The 20,767-nt window shown below is 37.5% G+C and overlaps 1 protein-coding gene across 9 annotated transcripts in view; it reads left to right on the forward strand.

The window, feature by feature from the left end:
* The window catches only part of RALGPS2 (Ral GEF with PH domain and SH3 binding motif 2), a 157,057-nt gene that overhangs the window by 51,660 nt on the left and 84,630 nt on the right, over nt 1-20,767 (forward strand). For all 9 annotated transcript variants that reach the window (XM_064454463.1, XM_064454465.1, XM_064454466.1 and 6 more), the window contains exons 2-4: nt 639-770; nt 3,966-4,073; nt 14,159-14,209. In XM_064454463.1, coding sequence (XP_064310533.1) covers nt 714-770; nt 3,966-4,073; nt 14,159-14,209 — 216 coding nt within the window. In that variant the 5' untranslated portion in view covers nt 639-713. The remainder of the gene's footprint in view (nt 1-638; nt 771-3,965; nt 4,074-14,158; nt 14,210-20,767) is intronic.

Below are 20,767 nucleotides of genomic sequence, written 5' to 3' on the forward strand. Positions count from 1 at the left end.
CTAGAAATGAAAAGTAATAGTATTCTTGCAAGGATGCATTAAAAGTTAGTATGTGGAGTTTTCATGTGTGTGGTTGGTTTGGTTTTTTGTTTGTTTTCAGTTTGGGTGTGGGGTTTTTTGACTAAACAATAGTACGGGTGATTTGTGGAGGAAGTATAAATTCCATGTGTACTCTTAAATTGCTTTTAATGTGGTAGTTCTGACTTGAAGCTGGTGAATAGGCATATAAGATAAGAAATAATTGGATAACTTCTTTTAAAAGTTATCTAATAGAGTTAACATCTGGAATATACTTTTTAAAGCTGGTAATCAAAGGAAAACAATAATACATGAACTAATGTTGTAGGCCTAACTTTAACTTAGGGTTCATACATACATTTACATATTGACACCTGGTATATAGAAAATAGTACCAAAAAGGAAGTCTATACTACCAGTAAGTAATGGATTGCAATGGAACTTTCAGTTGTTTATGTCGTTTTTAAGTAGGTAACTTTAGAATATGTGTTTGAATCTAAAGTTTGGACCTCAGTGGTGTAGCCATTTTGAAAGTACTTTATTTTTGTTATGGATTTTAGACACGTATTTTGTTTAAAATGTGAATAAAATGGCTTCTGATTCTTTTTTGCTCTTTGTAGGAATGGTTATCCAGTTGCCTTGGAGATGATCCTGCTGCTGTAAATGCGGGGCTGAAGATTAATGGTGTGGGCAGTATGGACCTAATGAACGGACAGTCAAGCAGTGTTAATATTGCAGCTACTGCTTCAGAGGTAAGGGTTGCAAAACTCAGTTACTGGATACCTAAGTCCATAAGTACTCAATTTTTAAAAATGCACCAGCATGAAAGTTGTTCTTGTAACAGATCTGGTGCAGCAGATTCTTGTTCTATGGGTTGGTTTCATATGCCCCAGTTTAGATATGAATAACTTGAAGTTCTGACCTTTGTATATCGAAATAAAGCATGAGCTAGGATTTACAGCCTTGCTGTAGCCAAAGCTGCCTCTCTTATGTTCTCTTTCATCACATCTAGACAAAGAAGCTTTTCTTTTCAAGTTTTAACAATAATAGATGCCCTTAGCGCAATAAGCTTGGCTGGCAAAGCCTGTGGGAAATGTTCCCTTCTTTGACAGGTACTTGTGTGTGTGTGTCAAGGGGCGGTCTGACGCAGTAGTGCTGAAATAAGTTGTTCACTTTGTCTCTTGAATGATATTCAGGCATTAATACAGGTCCCCCTCCTGCCCACCAGTTACTGCCCTCTAGAAGTGAACAGCTCATGAGTTAAGAGCGTGTGTATCAGCCAAGCAATGGAGATTGACCTCCTGTGCTGATGCCTCTTATTTTGAAGTTAATATAGTTTTCCGTTTGCCATCTACTTGTTAAGGAAAAGACGGGGTGGGTGAAGTTAGTACCAAACTTCTTGAGTTCTTTTTGCTGGGATTATGTGGGGAACTGTTAAAGTGTAACTGATTCCTAAATTCTTAGCAGTGTTGGAGGGTTTGCAGGACCTGGTTGGTTTTACACTGTTTTGGTTGTTTTCTTTTTTTCCCCTAAACTCTTGGAAATCACTCCCTCTTCAAATTTTTGTTGGTGTTTTTTTTTTTTAATGCCTTGTAGTACTGGGATGAAGGGAACTGCCAAGGACTAATGCCAGATTTCTTGTTTAAATCCTGACAATCTCCAAGACCATTGTTTGTTTTTATATGGATTCTTGTACTTCCATTATCATTGTATTATGAATCATTGATTGACCATTGGTTGGCATACAACTGAAAAATTTCCTTAGGGGAAAGCTCTCTTTTTACTCAACAATATAGTATTGAACATTTGCATGGTGTCTGATTAAAACTGAGTAAAATATATTTTGGCAAAGTTACATGAATCTGCTTTCAGCAAGTGGTGTGTTTTTTTCTCTATGTCAGCTAGCCAGGAGGAGGGAGGATGTGTAAGTGAAATGTTTCTGTAAGTATGTTAGTAACTGAAAATGCCTGTCTGGTTTGGAGTTTTTGGAGGTGTTTCCAAAGTTAGTTTTTTTGGAGAGATGGTACTGTTAGAAGAAAGTAACTTAAATGAGACGTGATTATTAAATGAGCATGTATTTTCTTTATACATCCTTATAACAAGTGCTTAAAAATGGACAAGAGTTTACGTCAGCTGACTGAATTCTCAAGGAGTTTAAATGTTCATGTTTCTGTGAGTGGGAAGCCAAAGTAAAATTACATAATGTAGCCCTAAAATACTGCTTTGTTAGGTTTTCAGGAGAAGACATTAGTACAGTAGAACTATTTTGCAGCATCAGTGACCATGTGCTATCTCTGCTCCTGCCTTGGCATCAGCAGACATGATGCAGGTGTTACTGAAAGTACAGCGGAACAGTGCTGAAATTTGGCTTCCACCAGAAGTGATCTGGTGAAGTAGTTGTTCATGTGCCTGTTGTGTCTGTGACCCATATCCATGATCTTGAAAACTTTCAACATTAGCAGTAAAATTACACAGACTGTCAGAAAGTGCCTTCATTATGTGGGCCAAAGTCGAATCTTTTCAGCTTTCTAGGAGGTATCCCCCTGTGATGGTGGTTAGGATAGAGTGCTTAAGGATACATCAGTCTCAAGCATAAGACTAGGCAGGTCTTGCTTTGTGCTCAGTGTGTCTTGCCACAGCTGAGCTGGAGCTCCCAGCAATGGTGAGAATAAACTTTCTGCACCAATACTAGTTTTGTTTTCTCAAATCTCTCCAAAGTATTAGTGGAACTGTTGTGGGAGCTCTGTCAGGGCTTACCTCAAGGCTGTGCTGTTGCTGAAGCACGTAGGTGTCATACTGTACTACAGGCAAACGTATTGTTTGCTGAAAAAGCGTTAAATGCAGTACAGTTATTGACTGTAGTAACTGTGGTTCTTCGTGATGGTTTTGTCCACATGTCTCGTCTCATTTCTTGTTTCTTAGTTGAGAGTTTGCTTTATGCCAGGTTTTTGAAAGCGAGAAGAAACTAAGAAGCAGGAAACATGCATAGCCTTCCAGGTCTTCAGAGGAGAGTGTGGGACAGCAAAGTGATTGCGTGCTGTATGCAGAGTTCTGAAATAAGTATGCCTGGCGTTCAGCTGTGATGCATACATCTGGATGTGACATCTCAGTCTCAATGTGAAAAAACCTTTCTTGTAACAACTGAACAGAATGTGGGTTTATATCTACGTACTAGAGAAAGTGATTATCCATGGCACAGATGCATTGTTTTCACGTATTTTATGACAATGAAAATACGTTTGCATCTATTACTCACAACAGAGACGTATGAAACCAATAGGAAGTGTTAATTTCATACAAAGTGTTAATTTTTGCACCATACCTGCATTTTTCAGGGAAGCTAAACTTTACGTTGTAGATAATAATGGAATAATATTTCAGGATCTAGTATTTTTTTTGCAAATATTAATTACTAGCATTTAAAAAAACCAAACTAAAATTGTTTATGCTGTCTTCAACAGAAATGCATATGTAGCTCACAGTGTAATTATAAGTTCTAATGCTTCTAAGAGAAACAGGAGGAGATTGGTACTGTTCTTTGTTAACTTCTTTTGGGGCAGTCCTTGTCTTTTTCAGCACCATAGTGGTGTTTCTTCTGTTTGAAATTCAGTGGGACTGTGGTGGTGGTGTTATTACCTTTCCTGTCAACAAAATTGGAATTTAATTATACATGTATACTTTAAGTATATATACATGAAATGTAACTTTTATGTTCTGAGGAACTAATTTGAAATCCATTGAAATCGGTTTGAGTGTCTCTGATTTTAGCAGTCTTTGTCAGGAGAAAGTATGTTCAATGAATGGCTTTTAACTGATAATTTGCCCAATAGAAAAATTCTGTCAACAGTGATGTTTGAACAGAAATTTTGCTTTTTGGGAGCGTAAAAAAAAAAAAACAGAGAGGAGAGAACCAATATATTGTCAGTGTTTTTTGTTTGTTTCTGCAGAAGAGTAGCAGCTCTGAATCCTTGAGTGAAAAAGGTTCAGCTGAACTGAAGAAGAGCTTTGATGCAGTGGTATTTGATGTTCTAAAGGTTACACCAGAAGAATATGCGGTAAGCAATTCAAGTAATTTTTGTTACTTTGTGTGTGAGTCATCTTGGCAGCTTTTCCTCTGCTACTCCATTTCTTTTTGGTTTTGCCTAACTTCTGTCATTTATGGGTTTAAAAAATGGATCCTGCACTATAGTTCTTCATTAATGTTCTGCTTAATGTTAAGTGATCTTTTTGGGCTATATCTTTCAGGCATTTTTCACGTTCTTATGTATCATAGACAAAAAATTCTTAAATCTGTGTGATGCAGCTTAATTCCGACATGCATGTTTTAATTGCAAGAATATACTTGATCTGTACTTGTTTTTTCTGGAGGTGTTTTGATTTTTAACTCTAATTCTTACATCTAGGGAGTGGTGTACTTTCAGGCGCAATGGTACAGAATAATGAGTTGGATGTCCTGCAGGATCAAGAACAAATGAGTAAAAATGTTTAACCAAAACATTGGGGTGTTTTGGTGTGTTTTTTTTTTTACTCTACTTGTAGAGGTTGAAAAGAGATGGACCCTCTCTGAGAGTTTCAAGTGTGCTACTAGAAGGATTGCTAACAAACTATTGCTCTTACTACATTTATAATTCAAGTGATGAGATTCATGATTTGTCCTGGGGAGATTATTGATACATGGTAGTATATATCACAAAATATTCCTATTAAGTTCTGGTTTTTTAATCATTAATAGCTATTTCAACTAATTATCAATTTAGCCATTAATTTTAATGAGCACACTGAAAATTTAAAGCATCTGGATTATGAAGGGGTACTTAGACATTAAATTCTTCTTGGATAGTTAATGGGTTTTATTCCTGACTGAGGATCAAGTCATGTTTAGGGCCTCTTCCTTGCTCTGTTGTCAGGGGCAGTTGGTCAATGAATCACCTACTTTTCATGGGAAGATATTTTTGGGGCTGGCTATCCGATGAGTTTTGTCTTGTGATTTCTCTACATGAAGGAAATCTAAGTACTTAGGGAATTTGGGGCTAGGGGCATGTATTCAAGTGGAATTACGCCTTCAGGCCAGAATAGCTACAGGTTCCTTTGAATGGCACTGCTATTTAGCCAGAGGTCGATGCTGTTGAGCAGCAGAGCAGATCACATAGTCTCTGTGGAGTTGCTGTCACTCACTTGGACAGCAAAATATACAAAGGTGCTTTGTCTTGTATTGCATTTCATAATCTTTTTTGCCTGCTGTTCTCTATTGTATAATCCTTCATCTCTCATGTGCAGAAACCTTTTACCTTCATGGGTGTTCTAAATGTTACCTGTTTAGTAAATCTTGGCTAGATAAAAATGTATTAAAATCCAGTGCTTTTACTGTTAGCGTGTTATGCCTCAAACGGGGTAGAATTTCACTCACAAACAGGAATCTTTTAACTAAGCATTTCACATTACAATTATGAACCTGTGGTTGTATTTTTAGTTTATACTACCTAGTATAATTTTGCTGTTTTCTCAATTCCCCAAGAGAAGACATCTTTACTCTTAGCCTTCTCCCTTTTAAAGCATCTAGTTCTTCATATCAGATTTCATTTACTATAAATGGATCTGAAATGTCTTGTAGATAGAATTCTGAACAATTGAGCAAAATTGATGGTAGTCAATGTTCAGCCCTTTGGCAAGGTTATGATTAATTTCTTTTTCAATGTTTCTGTATGCAGTTACACTTCTTCCTTAATGTTTGTTTCCCCAGGCAAGTTTATCTGCTTTTCCAGTAGGGCTTGCTTGCTTTGAATGCTGTCTTTTTCTGGTCATTCTTGCTGTAGAAATAAGTAAATTTGCCAAAAATGTAGGTACCTTGGAGGAAAAGTACCTTTGAGCTTTATGCTTGTTTTTATTTTATTAGCCATTTCCTTGTTCCTCCTGGTTTTAGTCCTACTGTAACAGAGAAGTATAAAATCTTCATGTGGATTTCAGTATTAACGTGAAGACTAGCAGAGCAATGCAGTATGGCCAAGCTCTTGAGGATACCAGCACTGATGAGATGTAAACCTGTGTTAGTAATGTTTTCATTATAGTAGTGGATATATGTCTCAAACTTGATATGGATATGCTACCAGTTGCTTTTTCAAAGTCTGAGAAGACTTCTAGTTTAGTGATAGCTCATGTAGAATGGATGCAGTGCAGACTACTGTCATGTGTGACTTAGTGAAGGCTGAATTCTATTACCAACTGCAGAACAAATACTGTTTTAAAAGAAAGGTGTTCGGTTTTTTTTTGTAAGTGGTAAAATGAGGAAGGAAGTTGTGGGCTGTGTACATACCTTATCCATGGGAGAGAAAAGATAATGTGATAAAGCCAGTAAAACAGCAATAAAAACAAGTTGCTGCACAAGAGCTAGTTAGACAGCTGTCTAATTAATGGCTAGGAAACCTTGGCTTGGATGAAAAAGAATTCCAGTGCATGGGTAGCATAAAGATGAGAGTTAACTGATAAAGTCAACATCAGCATTGGGAAGTCTCATCCTCTGCCTTACATGATAAGTTGCATTTTGATCAAAACAGGTCATTGTGTGGGAATGGGACAATTATGATTATGCTGGAGAAAGAGGAGCAAAAAGTCTGAAAGATAATTGAGAGATATGGTTGATAAGATTCATGCTAGTGGTTTCAGTACCAATATGAGACAGATGTCTTTTCAGCTCCCGCTGTGTTAGAGACATCACTGTTATTTCAAAACTTGATCTGTTTAGTCAGTTAGTGGGTAAGAGAAAAGTAGGACTACAAAAGCTATTGCTTGTAATCCTGTGTTTTCAAGAACTGCCTACCAAGTCAAAGAGAAGCCCAAGCATAAATATTTTTTGTGATTTTATTTCCGTGTTCTTCCCGTTGGCAGTCGTCTAATGTTATCCTGAATGCACAGTCGGTTTGCTATTTCATGTAATGGCCCTTTGTTCAGTCTCATACTAACGTTCTAGCAAAAGTACGCCAGGCCTTCAAGGGGTCTAATTGAACAGTAATGGAAATTATTACTGTAATATATGTGTAATAGTCCTGTTTTACTGTTGTTACTAACTGGGTGTTGCAAGTTGTTTGTAAGGTTGAAGGCCGCTTTAGAAAAGGCCAAGTTACAGCTGAAACAGGTGAGATCTTCAGGCACAGCTGCTGCTGTTGCAAATCTACAGTTTGCTTTATACCCCCAGCAGCTTACAAAAACAGTTTCCTGGGGGCGCATTGAATGCATGCACATTTCATAAATTGGGGGGAAAAAGAGTCCTATTCAATGAGTATGAAGTAGGACACGTTTATTTTCTGCTAAGGATTCTACAGACAGCTTTCTAGCTGTAACTAATAAGGAGACTGTCTCTGTTTTAAATACCTGCTTTTAGGCTGATCACTGCTCACTTCTTTATTAAACAGCGAAAAGCCACAAAACAAGTTGGTGCCAGGATTACCCACTGGTGTCTGGCCCTGCCGATGGAGCCGCTGTGTGTGTACAGGGTAGGCACAGTTACAGTGAATGCTGTCCATTTTTGTTGAAGGGAGAAGTGTGGTTTCGAGCGTACAGGGCACAATTTGTGGGGGAGGGATATGTTAATGGTGCAGTGGCAGTAGAAAGGGGGAACTGGTAAGACTGAAGGAAAAAAAGGAAAATTCTTGGGGACATGAGCTCCAAATTAAGATGCTGGCGAACCTCAGGTTGAAGAAATATTTATTTTTTGCTTTACAGTAAATTCTTATTCCTTAGGCTGCTACTGTTTAATTATTTGACTGTTTATTACTTTTTGACTCATTTTTCCATTTTATACTTCAACTTACCCACAGTGGTGTAAATATTTGAGGTAGAATTAAGGGAAGCGCAGCTGTATAAATCCAGCGCTTCCCCCCCCCCGCCCCCCCCAGGTTATCAAGAAGGATTCTTTATTCTTTGCCTTGGTCTCTGAAAGCATTATGAAGTAAGGTCACATGAAGATGTATGTGTATTTCTTTTTGATTCCAGTTAAGTTTGTCAAATGGATGCTGGGGAAAAAAAATATTGCAAGTTTATTTTTTTAAATGTTTAGACAAAACAAGGAATTTTTCTCCGAGGTGTTCTTGCAACAGTTAAATATCAACTTATCTGTATCTGAAGAGAGAACACAAGAGTGTATTTTGTAAAGGAAGCAGGTCCCAAGAGTTCTGGAACTGCATTTTGTGTGTGTCATAGAAGTGCAGAAATAGGTTTTGAGATGTGTGGGGCTCAACAAACTCTTTTTTTTTTGCCCCTTTGAACAGAACAGAAATAACTTAAACTGGCCCAAGATTCCCCCCAGGAGAACTTTCTGTCTTGTTCAGGACTCTGGCAGATTCACAGTCCCCTTTGTGAGTTCCTGTGCAGCTACTGGTGTGAGTTGTGCTACGCGGTTCCTGGCAGCAGTGTTGGTTTTGGCCTCTCCTGAGGCTGGTTGTCGGTGGATTAGGGAGTATGAGGCAAGTCTGTCTGCTGCATCTGAGAGCAGTTTGAATCAAGTGAAGTACTGGGCCCTAGGAGCTTTTGATAAAAAAGGACTTCTGCTTGTATGTGTTCCTGTTAGCTTTATTTTACAGAAGAATATTAAAGAATAAGTATGTTCCCAATGAGAGCAAGGAGAAGCAACTTTAATATAGCTCGTGGAGGAACTATTAATGATAAAAGTGTTTGGAGTGGACTTTGTAAGAAAACAAGTAGAGTTTCAACACAGGAACTTCAATCCCCCAGTGTTCATTTTGGACAGCAGAATTACTCTCCTACTGATGCAGTGCTTAACAGAGGCTTAGCTATTTTTTCAGTGAGGAAAAGTATTCTGGCAGCCCGGAGAGACAGCGCTAAGCCAAGTTGGAAGGCTTAAATATAATTCCTTCTAAAAATTCAGATTAAGGAACAATTTATGAAGTGCTGCTTGAACCAACACGGCTTCAAGGAAAATCAGAATATGGCAGTATTCTTCAATAACCAAAATGTAGACATTTGAAATTTTTTCATCTCAGACAGAAACTTAGTTTTTCTTTTCATGCTGAGAGTCTGTGTCCAGGAGCTCTGTGGGAAGTGCACTGCCCTTACAGTAGGTACATGGCAGGAAAACTTGTAGTACATACAGCAAGCAGCCTGATAGGAGTTCATGCTTGAGAAGGTTTAGGGACTAGAAAGGTGGGATTATAGCCCAGATCAAATGGGAACTTTCATGTAGGAGTGTGGAGAGGAGCTCAATGCAGTGGTGTTAACTGCAACTAGAAGGTCTTAAATTACAGGTTTTTATGGAAGGAAGGTAATCCATATGTACTTACAGAAAAGAGAAGGAATTAGGGATTATTTTAAAATTTCATTTCATTGAGCTTTTCCATATTCCTCAAAGCAGTAGAATACTGAAATGTAGTTCTTGATCATCTGAATATAAAAGTTCTGGCCTGACAGATCTCCCTGAGAGGGGGGTAAATCTCTTTATATGTATATGAAGCTGTGTGGTAATAATTTCAGTATTCTGAAGTACTTAATTGTTAACAAGTCCAGCATTTCAGCACCCAGGAGAGCTAAAATATTTTAAAACTCGGCTGTTGGGGACTGTCTGCAGGCAAGGTCTTCCTGCTACATGCAAAAGCTCCCATGGCTGTACGGGGGAAAGAATTATCTTCCAACTACCATTCCAGTATGTGAATTGTGAGCTGAGCATTCACGATACTTGAAGATGGTTTTCTCCTGTAGGGCTCTTCAAGTGGTTGAGAATTGGAAAGTGTGTTAGTCATACATTAAAAACATACCTTTCTAACGTATTCTAGAATTGTTATCTAGAATCTAGGGCAAACATAAACGCAAAATTCCATTCAGCTCTTCCATTGCCTCGGCAATGAAGTAGTACTTTAATATATAAATGAACTTGATAGACACATCGCTTCTGGAAAGGCACAAAATATAGTTTTTCTAATCTTTGTGTAATTAGAATGCTTATTAAAATTATAAGTAAGAATAAGTTCAGTTTTGTATTGCACACATAATTAATTTTTTAATCTGTGCAGCTGACAATTCAAAAAACAGGTTATGGTTGGCTTGCTTCATGTAACAAATTGAGGTGAACACTTAGTTTTGGGTTTGAATATTAAAACATTAAACCACATTTAGAAGAGAGAGCTATCCAGGAATTTGTATTGGCTGGGTTAAGGAGCTGGAAAGAGAAAAGTTAGTGCATTGTATTCCCCCAGCTTTATATACTGAGCATGACATCATATGGTATGGAATATCCCTTTGGTCAGTTGGGGTCAGCTGTCCCGCTGTGTCCCCTCCCAGTTTCTGTGCACCCGGCAAAGCACGGGGAGCTGAAAGCCCTTGACCAGTGTAAGCACTACTTAGCAACAACTAAAACATCTCCACATTATCACCGCTGTTTCCAGCACAAATCCAAAACATAGCCCCACACTAGCTACTACAAAGAAATTTAACTCTATCCCAGCTGAAACCAGGACACTCTTTCACTGCAGAAACCAAACTAGTAGCTTTGTTTATTGGTGTTTAAATTCCCCTTGATTTGGTCATGGTAGAAGTTTCTTGTTGTTGTCAGTTGAGCATCTAATGTAAATATCATAATTTATTTTCAAAATTTTTTCACTTCAAATGCTGTTGATTAGGATGCTAGCCTTTCAGTTTGCTTTATTTCTGACTTAGTAGTGAGTAAGCACCTTTAAAGGGGTAAAAATTCAGTTAAGTTAGACTTATGAATAAGTTAATGTTTAAAAAAATCTGTTTTGTCGAAGGTACTTTTAAAGTCCTATGTGAGGTCCACTGACATATCTACAAACTCAAATGGATTCTTATCCATCAGCATAGGTATTCAGCTATCAGCCGCCTGCCCCTTCTGAATTGTGCACAATTTTTAGTGTGTTGAAACTTTTAATGGAAACTGCAAGCTCTCTAAGAAAGGAGCCTCAATAAGCGGTGTTTCTTCAAAAAGTGGTAATATGATACAGTGTTACTGAAGATTTATACTGCTTTTAGTGAAAAGACCACAATGTGTGAACCAAATGGGGAAAAAAATCAGCCTAATATCAATATGATACGAGATGGAAGAAGTTTCTTTGTTAAAACTTAAGAGTATTTTAGTTCCCAGACTTGCTTTTTTAAAATATTGTAATGTACTTAGTAGCAATTTCAAATCTCTTTAGTAAGGTATGGTAATCTTGAACTGTGGCATTTGTGTGGTTTTTCAATGTTAATATACCCATTTAATATCCCCATTAAAAATGTGTGCTTTTTTTGATATGTGAATTCTGATGTGAAGAATAATACTCTGTTTCATAACTATTGGGTGGTGATGCTGTCCGAAGGTAATCGTTTGTTTAGGAGTCAATACTGAAGCCAGTAAATAGTCTAATTTAGCGAAGGCAGTTCAGGTTAAGTGGACAAATTCTGCAGGGATGGGAAGAAAGGCAACACTTATTTTTAAGCATTCTCTCTTTTATGTGAACAAAGAATCAGATTTCTGGTTCATTTTTATTGTACTGTTGTAATCTTGTTTTAGTGAGGAGGATTTGCAGTGAAATGTTAATAACTGTTGAAATGCTTGGGTCTTTTGTAAGGATGTTTTAATACACCTTAATTTCAAATTTTATTGAAGTGCCCGTTCTCTTGGTTTCACCTTCCCCACCCCAACCAGTTTTCTAATTCATTCCTTTATTGAGAAGCATAGTGATACAGTCCATCAGCCACATATTTACCTAAAATGATACATTTCTGAGAAAGCTTGGTATACTTCAGCAGACAAACTACAGACTAGAGACTGGGTTCTTCACTTTAGAAATCAAAAAGAAGAGTTAACTCTTCCTGTAAGGTGTGGCTGCTCTATGGTCAGGACTGGATCAGGTGAGAGAAATTAATCTACACTTTCCTTCTGTCCCTGTGTCTCTTGAGTGGTCTCTGCAGGTAAGAAAGTGTAATTCCTTGGTGTTTGTGCCTGCACAGCCATGGATACGTGGTTAGATGATTTACAGAACTGGGATAGATTTGCTCTTTCCTAGTGAGCGGGAAGTTCAGAAATAGCACACCCCCCAAATACCAGGCAGGTTTGTCCTATGGAGTGGTACAGACATTCTGTGCAGTATTTAGATAAGTACTGCCCTCGCAGGGAAGTCCTTTTCTTAGGCATTCTCAATTTATCTTACATAAGTTTATATATTTATTTCTAAATCCTACTTAAAAGTTTATCAACTCCTTTTAGGATAAGTGTTCTCTGAATGCATCTTGATCATTAGCTTCGAATCCGTTTTAACTCTAGAAATTAGTTAGCCAGATTTTCCATGCCCATTTCTTAAATATCATGCTTTTGGAGAAAAATCTTGTTCCCCCTACTTGTAGAGTGTCTTTCCCTGCCCCCCAGTAAAGATATACCTTGCCTATTTGTTTCCTCAAAAGAGCCTTATAAGTAGATATATCAGATAAGAGGGCATACTATTAAATTGTCAAGATGAAGCTGTATTTGCTTACCCAGGTAACAGATGCTGCAGCTGATCGGTTGGTTGTTAAACCACATTTTTAAATGGTAGTTTGGGGGTACATTTGTAAACTGGCATTTATTTAAATAGTTTATGGATATTAACAAATGGTAGGTACAAATAATATGCCTTATACCACATGCAAGCATACTTATGGTACAGGATCAAGAATGTCTTTATGAAAAGTTTCTACAGGATTTACTGCTACAAAAGTGTTCAGATGTGCACATTGGTGAACGTGTATGATCTTGTTTGTAGCTGAGAGTGTGGATTCAGTCAAATTGGTCTGATTTAATCTCACTTTAGCCCAAGACTAGAAAAATCTAATATAGCTTTAAAATGCCACTGTGGAAGAAGGAGCAGCCAACTAAAGCAGAGGCCAGGAACGGAAGTTTGTAAAAAGCAAACTCATGAAGGGCTTTGTTACTTCTGTGATGTTGTACTGCAAAATACCAGATGATTGTGTCCAGTGTGTCAGTTACAGAAACTGGGAGAGATTTATATAACTTTTTTATGGTCACATTTGATAGCTGGAATTCATACCTAAAAGTAGATTTAGAGGTTATGGAGATCTGCTACAAAATGTAGTGTGGTTACTTTTGGCAAAACACATGACAAGTTTTCTCATTAGAGCAGGCACATCGCTTTGCACCTGCTTTCTTGCAACTCGACTATCCCAGCTAAAATTTTTCTGCAAGGTTGACTTTATCTGAGAAGCTATTTTGCTGTCGAACGATGGCATTCAATGGAAATAGCAATTTGTGAGGGTCACAAAGCTGTCAGTGTGTACCATAGAGTGTATAAAAGGGGGAACCGCCGTTGTCAAGGAAATGGGAATAAAGCTATGCAGCTTACATCTGAGGAAACAGAACAAGGTTTCTGGATTCACTGTTCAAAGGATATTTCTGATGTTTAACTCAGACGGCACTGGTATTTCTGGGCTACTTATATACTCTTTGAAAGAGATAGTCTCTCTTTGCTTGGACACATAGGCAGACAGCAATCCTAAATTGTATGCCTAAAAGAAGGCTCTGTGAATATGTTTCAAAATGCAATATCTGGTCTCTGGCTCTGTGAATTCTTCTTTACCCTTTTCAAAGCTAAACAGACATCCCAGAATGAAAATTTACTTATTGGTTCTGACTTGCTGGAAGTGAGATGGCTGTATTTATTTTTAACTCTTGCTGTGCAACGAACAGTTACTTAGCTTAGTTATTCAAATATGGTTCAAGTATTTATTTGAAAAGTTTTAGGGATGTTTCAATAGATCTGTGTAACACCTAGACTAAGATTCAGAGTTTGACAAGAAACTGCCCCTGAGCAACTCAAGTTAGCTCCTTGTATGCTTGGATAGCTTCTTATGTAGTGTTCCCAAGGTCAAACTCTGACTTGCATACATAACTGCAGGGTTTTGCTTCTGGGAATAATTTCTCATGATTAGTTTATTTTATTAAATGTAAAGTTTGGAGCACTTATTATCTGGTTTTGAAGGACAGCTCCATGGTAGGAGCCGAAACCTCTGAAATTAGCTACAAAATGAAAGTAAAGTAATAAAAGGAAACAGAACAAATACAGTTCTCATACAGCACAGCAATGTAATGGAATGCAAGGTTAATTTTGAGCTTAACTTACAAAATTAAATTTTTTTGTAATTTCAGGGTCAGATAACATTAATGGATGTCCCTGTATTTAAAGCAATTCAGCCAGAGGTAAGTAGTTCATTGGTTTTGTTTTCAAATTTAAATGAAAAAATGTTATGCCAGCATATAAATTCTGGAGTTGCAAAATGTAAGTATGTCAATAAATCTTCATTTTTGTCCCAGTTCATATAGTCCTGAAACAGGTGGTTTTATAACACAGAAATATCTGGAACTAATAGTTTATTTGGGGAATGAAGTATTGGTATTCAAATATGTTCAGCTAGTGCTACAGATGAAGTGTCTGGGTTTTACTGTTTCTGAATGATAAACATCTTGATTTGACTATTCAGATCATAATGCTTTAGGTTTCAGCTCCTGATACCTCATGCCTTACCTCATCCTGACCTGTTTACCTAACTAGTTCATATCTTTTTTTCTGGAAAAAGAAAAATGGCTGTAATGGCACCTTGTATTCAGGATGGGTGTGATCTGTGGATATACTGGGATAATACTTTGATGACTTATATACATTACATACCATTATTACAATTACATACAGTTATACAGTTATATAAATTACATACAATACATTGATGACTTATGTTCCCTGTTTTGTTTCTCATATAATGCCATATTCCTTTCTGATTGCAGCCTGACTTGAACTGATGTTTTCAGAATCTTCACAGTGGCTATAATGAATGATGAATTTATTTATCCTTATTTCTGTACAGTTAGCATTTTCCTATGGGCACTTTTTTGCACTTTTGAAGGTTTATTTTTCAGTTTATTGTCCACTTTATCAGTAGCATGGAAGTCTCTTTTCAGCTCATTGGTCACCTTTAGACTATCATAAGCTTATTTTATCGGTAGCAGGCTTTTGTCATGTCACTCTTGTGGCATGCTGAAGAATATTTTGCTTCAACCTGCTGAATCTCTTCGTTGTGATTATTGATTTCATCATTTGCATACCCACAAATTTTTTGAAGGCTTCCTTTTGATCTGTACTTGAAAATGTTGTCACAATGTAGCTTTTCATGATTTCAGCAAGCTATTTCCCAGCCCATATGGATTTGTGTGGGGTTCTTGATTGGGTTCTTTGTTTGGTTCATTTAAATCCTTCAAAGAGCTTCCCATTTGATCTGTCTGGCTTTTTTTTTTCCTCCCCCAGGCATTCTTAGAATCCCTTTGGTTGGCAGAATGTTTATCCTGATCTTCTAATATATCTTTTTTTTTAAAGCCCTTTTCCAAAACTTTAAAGTGTTTTACCCTTTTATCTCCTTCTTCTAAATATTTTCCTCGTATCTGTGTGTGTGTACTTCTTTTTCTAATGTTAAGCATTACTGCTATGTAGGGTTCCCCTCTGCCCCCAAGTGTTGAAGTTGAATAAGCTCTGGGTACTTTTATGCAATTCCTCATCTCTAGTTACACTGAGCTTCAAAGTACTGGATATTGATAAATCAAAGACACCAATTTAACTAGTTAGGACTCTTCCTAATGATCTGCTGATAAAGAGATTCTCCTGCTTGAGCTTGATGGTAGTTTATTCTTTGCAATCTGCTTTCAGCACTGCACAGGAAGAGCAGTCAACTATGTAACAAGCACAAGGAAGCAAGCAAGTTAGATATAGTGGCAGTGATCCAATACTCCATTACTCATAATTTGTTTCTCTTTTCGTGCTACCTCTTGTATCTCAGATTTTGTTGTGTAAGCGGACCTACAGAAAGCCTCTGGGAGAGGAGAAGAAACGTCAAGAAAGTACATTTAATTTTGGCTGTTCTAACTCATTATTGTAAACCATAAAAGGGAAAACCAGAATAAAATAGTGAAACTTATCTAAAAGAAAAACTGTGAGAGAGTAGGTGAATATATCTAGAAAGTAATTCCTTGTAAGAATTCTGTATGTACTGCATAAGGAAAAATCACGTGGTGCCTTCACTGGAAAATATCCATGTAAGAAAGTGTAGCTGTTTTGACACTTGTCAAGTGTTTCTGCAAAAGCAGTTGAAGGCACTGACAGTGTGCAAGTATAATCTGTCCATCAGTGCTCCTTCACAGGTAGAGAGGTCTGTCATCTTGTCTGATGTCCCTCTAAATTGTGTTAATCCCCTATGGCAAAGGGGCACACAGATTAATTCTCAGGTCAGAAGAAGCTAGACAGAATTAAAATGCTTTCCTCCAGTTTTGCAGAAGGGGAGAACAGACATGGAACACTTAGACCTTTAGCAAACTCTTGACAGCAGATTAATGAAGTGTTGTAGGTTTGGAAGTTTCTTTGAAGTATCTACCAGACTCTGTACCATATCCATATATTGATTCAACTAGTAAATCTTTACCCATCCCTTGCTGTGTGCACTCAAGCATTGTTGAATTTGTAATTAGGAAACAAAATTATGTTGAGCTGATTTCACCTGTATAAAACGGCTTCTAAACTGAGGCTTTAATGAGTGACTAAAAGGCATTGATAGAATTCGGGGTTTTCTATGTCAGTGCTAGTAGATACTCTATTTAGAATCAAATTTCACAGCTCTCACCTGCATGCATGATGGCCTATGGTGAGCTACATCTTTCCCAGTGTGCCAAGATTTAAAAACTGTGTTTTTATTATAGATTGTGATAATTGACCAGCAAATCTTTGTTATACAGGCTGTGAAACTCTGTCTGCTTCCCAATCTTTGTAGAAAGATATATGAATTAGTATTTTTAGCCTTTAATGTGTTTTCATTTGGTTTTGCCAAATAATGGTTCTGAAAGTTGTATTCCAAGATGCTTAATTTTTAAAACAACCAGAGATTAATTTTCACCATCTTTAGGGTATGTGAGCGGTATTCTTTAAATATCATTTTTTCTTGCTGGTCTAAATTGTTGTGTTGCATCTTTTCATTGTGTTAAAATCTTTTCTTAAAGTATTTTTTTTTTAAAGCAACATCAGGATTTTATCTTGGTTATCCTAACAAAAACCAGAGCTGAATAACACTTTTTACAGCAATACATAGCAATTTTTCTTTTAGCATCAAAAGCAGTGAACATACTCATAGCACACATGTACTTCTACAGCCTTGTGTCTCTATCTGTACAAATATATATAATTTTCTCTGCCTATATTCAAATTTCCTACAGATACCATGGGTGCATGTGTGTGCTAGAGTTCCTATGCATCACCCACAATGTCCTGTTTCATGCTCTTAGGAGAAAAAGGGCAGAGAGGTTAGTGTAGCCCCCATAATTCAGGATTAAGGTACAGTGGATCACTTTACATTTAGCATGAGCCAGAAGCATGGACTTGAACAGTTACCATAGCTTACATAGTATATAGTGACATGATCCTCTGCCTGAGTTTTAAGCAGACTGTATCACTCCAAGTGATACTGGAAACTGCCTTTCTTCATCATTAAAAATGCCTGCAAATTACTTCTGAGAAAAGAAAGTAGATGGAGTTACTGTTTCTTTGTTAATGAATAATTAGTGGGCTGCAGTATAAGAAATGAAGATAATAAAGAACACACCTCTGCTACATAAACTTCTGTCTGTTTTGAAAGCAGCTGATTTGCATTTTCGTTTTTAGGAAACGAAAATGGATGGAGTTCCCCAAGTCAATAGGATTTCCATCTATTCCCCATGAATTACAAGTGGTGTGTTTAGTGTTTGTTTTTCTTCTTCCTTGTAGTGGTTGTGGCTTTATAGAGAAGTGGCTATAAAGCAAAAAGGTAGTCGTAGACTTGCTTGGTTGTGCTGCCAGGAGATACGTTAACATTAACTAAATGCCAGATGTCCCCTTGCAGAACACATTAACTTGCTTTTACTGGAAAGTCTGATTACTTATTTTACATATTTTAATACATTCTTCAAAATTATTTACCCATATGTGCTCACATTGAAAATCTTTTACTGGGATATTGTCTTTAACTTCGTTATCCTCTCTGCTTCTCTAGGCTAGGCAGTGGGGAAAAAAAAAAGTTCACTTATTGAATATTCATCTCTACTTGTTCTAAGGTTGTATAATGGTTCCACTATTAATCCTTGCTCTTTCTCCCCTCCTATTTTTGAAACTTTTACTTTGACCCTTATATAAAGATTTAATGAGAAGCACAGTCTCTTTCTGCCATGCAGTACAGGTTATAATTTAAGTGTCTGTATTATTTTGCTAAGGAAAATAAAATTCTACAGATTCAAAAAGGAATGAAGACCAAAATGAGCTATGAAGAAAGTTCAGCTTTTGTATTCTTGATCCTAAATATTTCAGTCTTGCACCTCATTTGAAATAACTTACACAAAATAAGTAATTGGTAGTTGTAATTCTGTAGCTCCTGTGCTTGAGTTGACTGGCAGACTACAGAAATAATCCTTGTGAATACCTTGGGTTTGAAAATTGTGGTGGAAAAAGTGCAATTCTAGAGGAAGACCAAAGAAGCATGCCTGAATTAGCGTAATGGAATAGGCAGCACAGCCTCTTTAGTGAAGAAATGAGTATATATATGAGTAAATATATATATATATATGCATATATATGGTTCACGGTCTAAGAGTCAAACCTTGCTTCTGTGCCCAACTGAAAAGAGACCTCTGATTTTGAATGTGTAAATATAAATTTGACCTTAACGTTAATACTGTTACTTAATACCATCTAAAGATTCTCAGTAATTTTTAAGTAGGAATCACCATTTCTGTGGCTAATCACATCAGTGCCACAAAACTCAGTGCTAGCTAAGCCGGTTCTATACAATTGCCCTAAACGTACAGTGCCAGGGCAATGGGTAACTTCTGCCTGAATTGTCATTGTTTTTCTTCTCAGTGATGAGAATTCAATTAGTACATGCCCTGAACTCCTAAGAAATTTCCACACTTTCTCTAAACCTGAGGTGGCAATTAATTTTTTTTTCTGCTGTTAAGGAAGTGTAGTCATCAGCTGCCAGTAAGGTTGAATCACCTTGTATTCTCCCAAGTGCAGTGGTGTGATTATTATTCCAATGGAAACTGCAGCACTGAGAGATGCTGAGGGATAGAGAACGTAAGCAAGAGTCTGTTGGATGGCTTCCTTTTCCAACAGTCCGCTCCCCTTTGCAACAGGGATATCTGAGGGCTGCGTCGTTGTCTTGTGCTTAGTTATTGAAGTGCAGGTATAAGGAGATAGGCGTGAGCTTTCCTATGCTGAACATGCTGGCATTTTCCAGGGAGGGTTTAGGTGGCAGAACTTCTCAGTGAAATTTGAAGGAATGGCTCTAAATGCAAAGCTGGACACCCCACATTCTTTCCAGTGTCTGTGGATGGAAGAGTCTGTCTTCTCTGACAAATACCAGCATGCCACAAACTTCAAGTGGAAGAATTCAAGGTCTCTCATAACTGGCATGAAGACTCTTCAGTAGTTTTGGGGCATAGGTTGAAAAGACCTTAAGAAGTTCCTCAGTAAAAAAAACTAGAAAACTTTAGAGCTTAGAATATCCAGATACCAAATTCTTTAAAACTATGGCTGTCTGAAGTGGCACAAACATTGAGTCATCTTACCTAAGTTATATGGTAGCTGGATGTGTAGTGTGATTCTGGTTTCAGTAAGTAGTTTCCAATGTGCTGATAAAACCAAGAGTGCTTCAGAATGGAAGATCACAGAATGGTTGGGGTTGGAAGGGACCTCTGGAGATCATCTTCTCCAATCCCCCACTTGAGCAGGCACACCCAGAGCAGGGGGCACAAGAACGCGTTCAGGCGGGTTTTGGATGTCTCCAGGGAAGGAGACTCCACAGCCTCTCTGGGCAGCCTGTTCCGCTGCTCTGTCACCCTCACAGGAAAGAAGTTTCTTTCTCGTGTTGAGCTGGAATTTCCTGTGTTCCAACTTGTGCCCATTGCCCCTTGTCGTGTCGTTGGGCACCACTGAAGAGAGTCCAGTCCCATCCTCTTGACACCCCCCCTTCAGATATTTATAAGCATTGATGAGATCCCCCCATAGTCTTTTCTTCTCCAGGTTGAAGAAACCCAGGTCTCTCAGCCTTTCCTCACAAGGGAAATGCTCCAGTCCCCTGATCATCTTGGTAGCTCTCCACTGGACTTGCTCGAGCAGTTCCCTGTCCTCCTTAAACTGGGGGGCAAAGATGTGGAAAGAAAGCAGGAATAAATAAAAATGAAGGCTGCACTTTGCTATATGCCACTTAAATAATTAAGCTGTCTCTGTATTGATTATTTTTCTTGGTAGCACTGTGGAATAGGTTGTGTTCTGTATATATTTGCACCTATTCTTTATGCTTTTGTATATGAATAGAAGAGCTTATTTTGGTACATCTAGTTTTTTATTATTTTAATTAAAACTGCTTTATTGAAATTAAGTGGTAGTAAATAACAAGGAAGATGTTGCCCAACTGCTGATTAAGTTTTACAAAGAGGCATTGTAACTTTGTAGTTACAAAGTAATGCTTTTTCAGGCTTTACAAGTAATTTGTTAGATTGCTGAGGCCTACAGTTCTTAGTTCCTGTACTTAAGTCACCCTATGTTGTGAGGTTTTCTTTGTTTTGGTTTTTTTAATCTTTTAAGCGGGTCCCCTTGCTCCCTTTTACTCCACAAAACTAATTGTTTAAGTGCTGAGTGTTGTTCAGCTTAAAATTGTGTCCTTTGGAAGGGAAAACTTGAAATAATGTTTCTTG

The sequence above is a fragment of the Phalacrocorax carbo genome, chromosome 6 (genome assembly GCF_963921805.1).
Source record: "Phalacrocorax carbo chromosome 6, bPhaCar2.1, whole genome shotgun sequence".
In the NCBI taxonomy this organism is placed as follows: domain Eukaryota; kingdom Metazoa; phylum Chordata; class Aves; order Suliformes; family Phalacrocoracidae; genus Phalacrocorax; species Phalacrocorax carbo.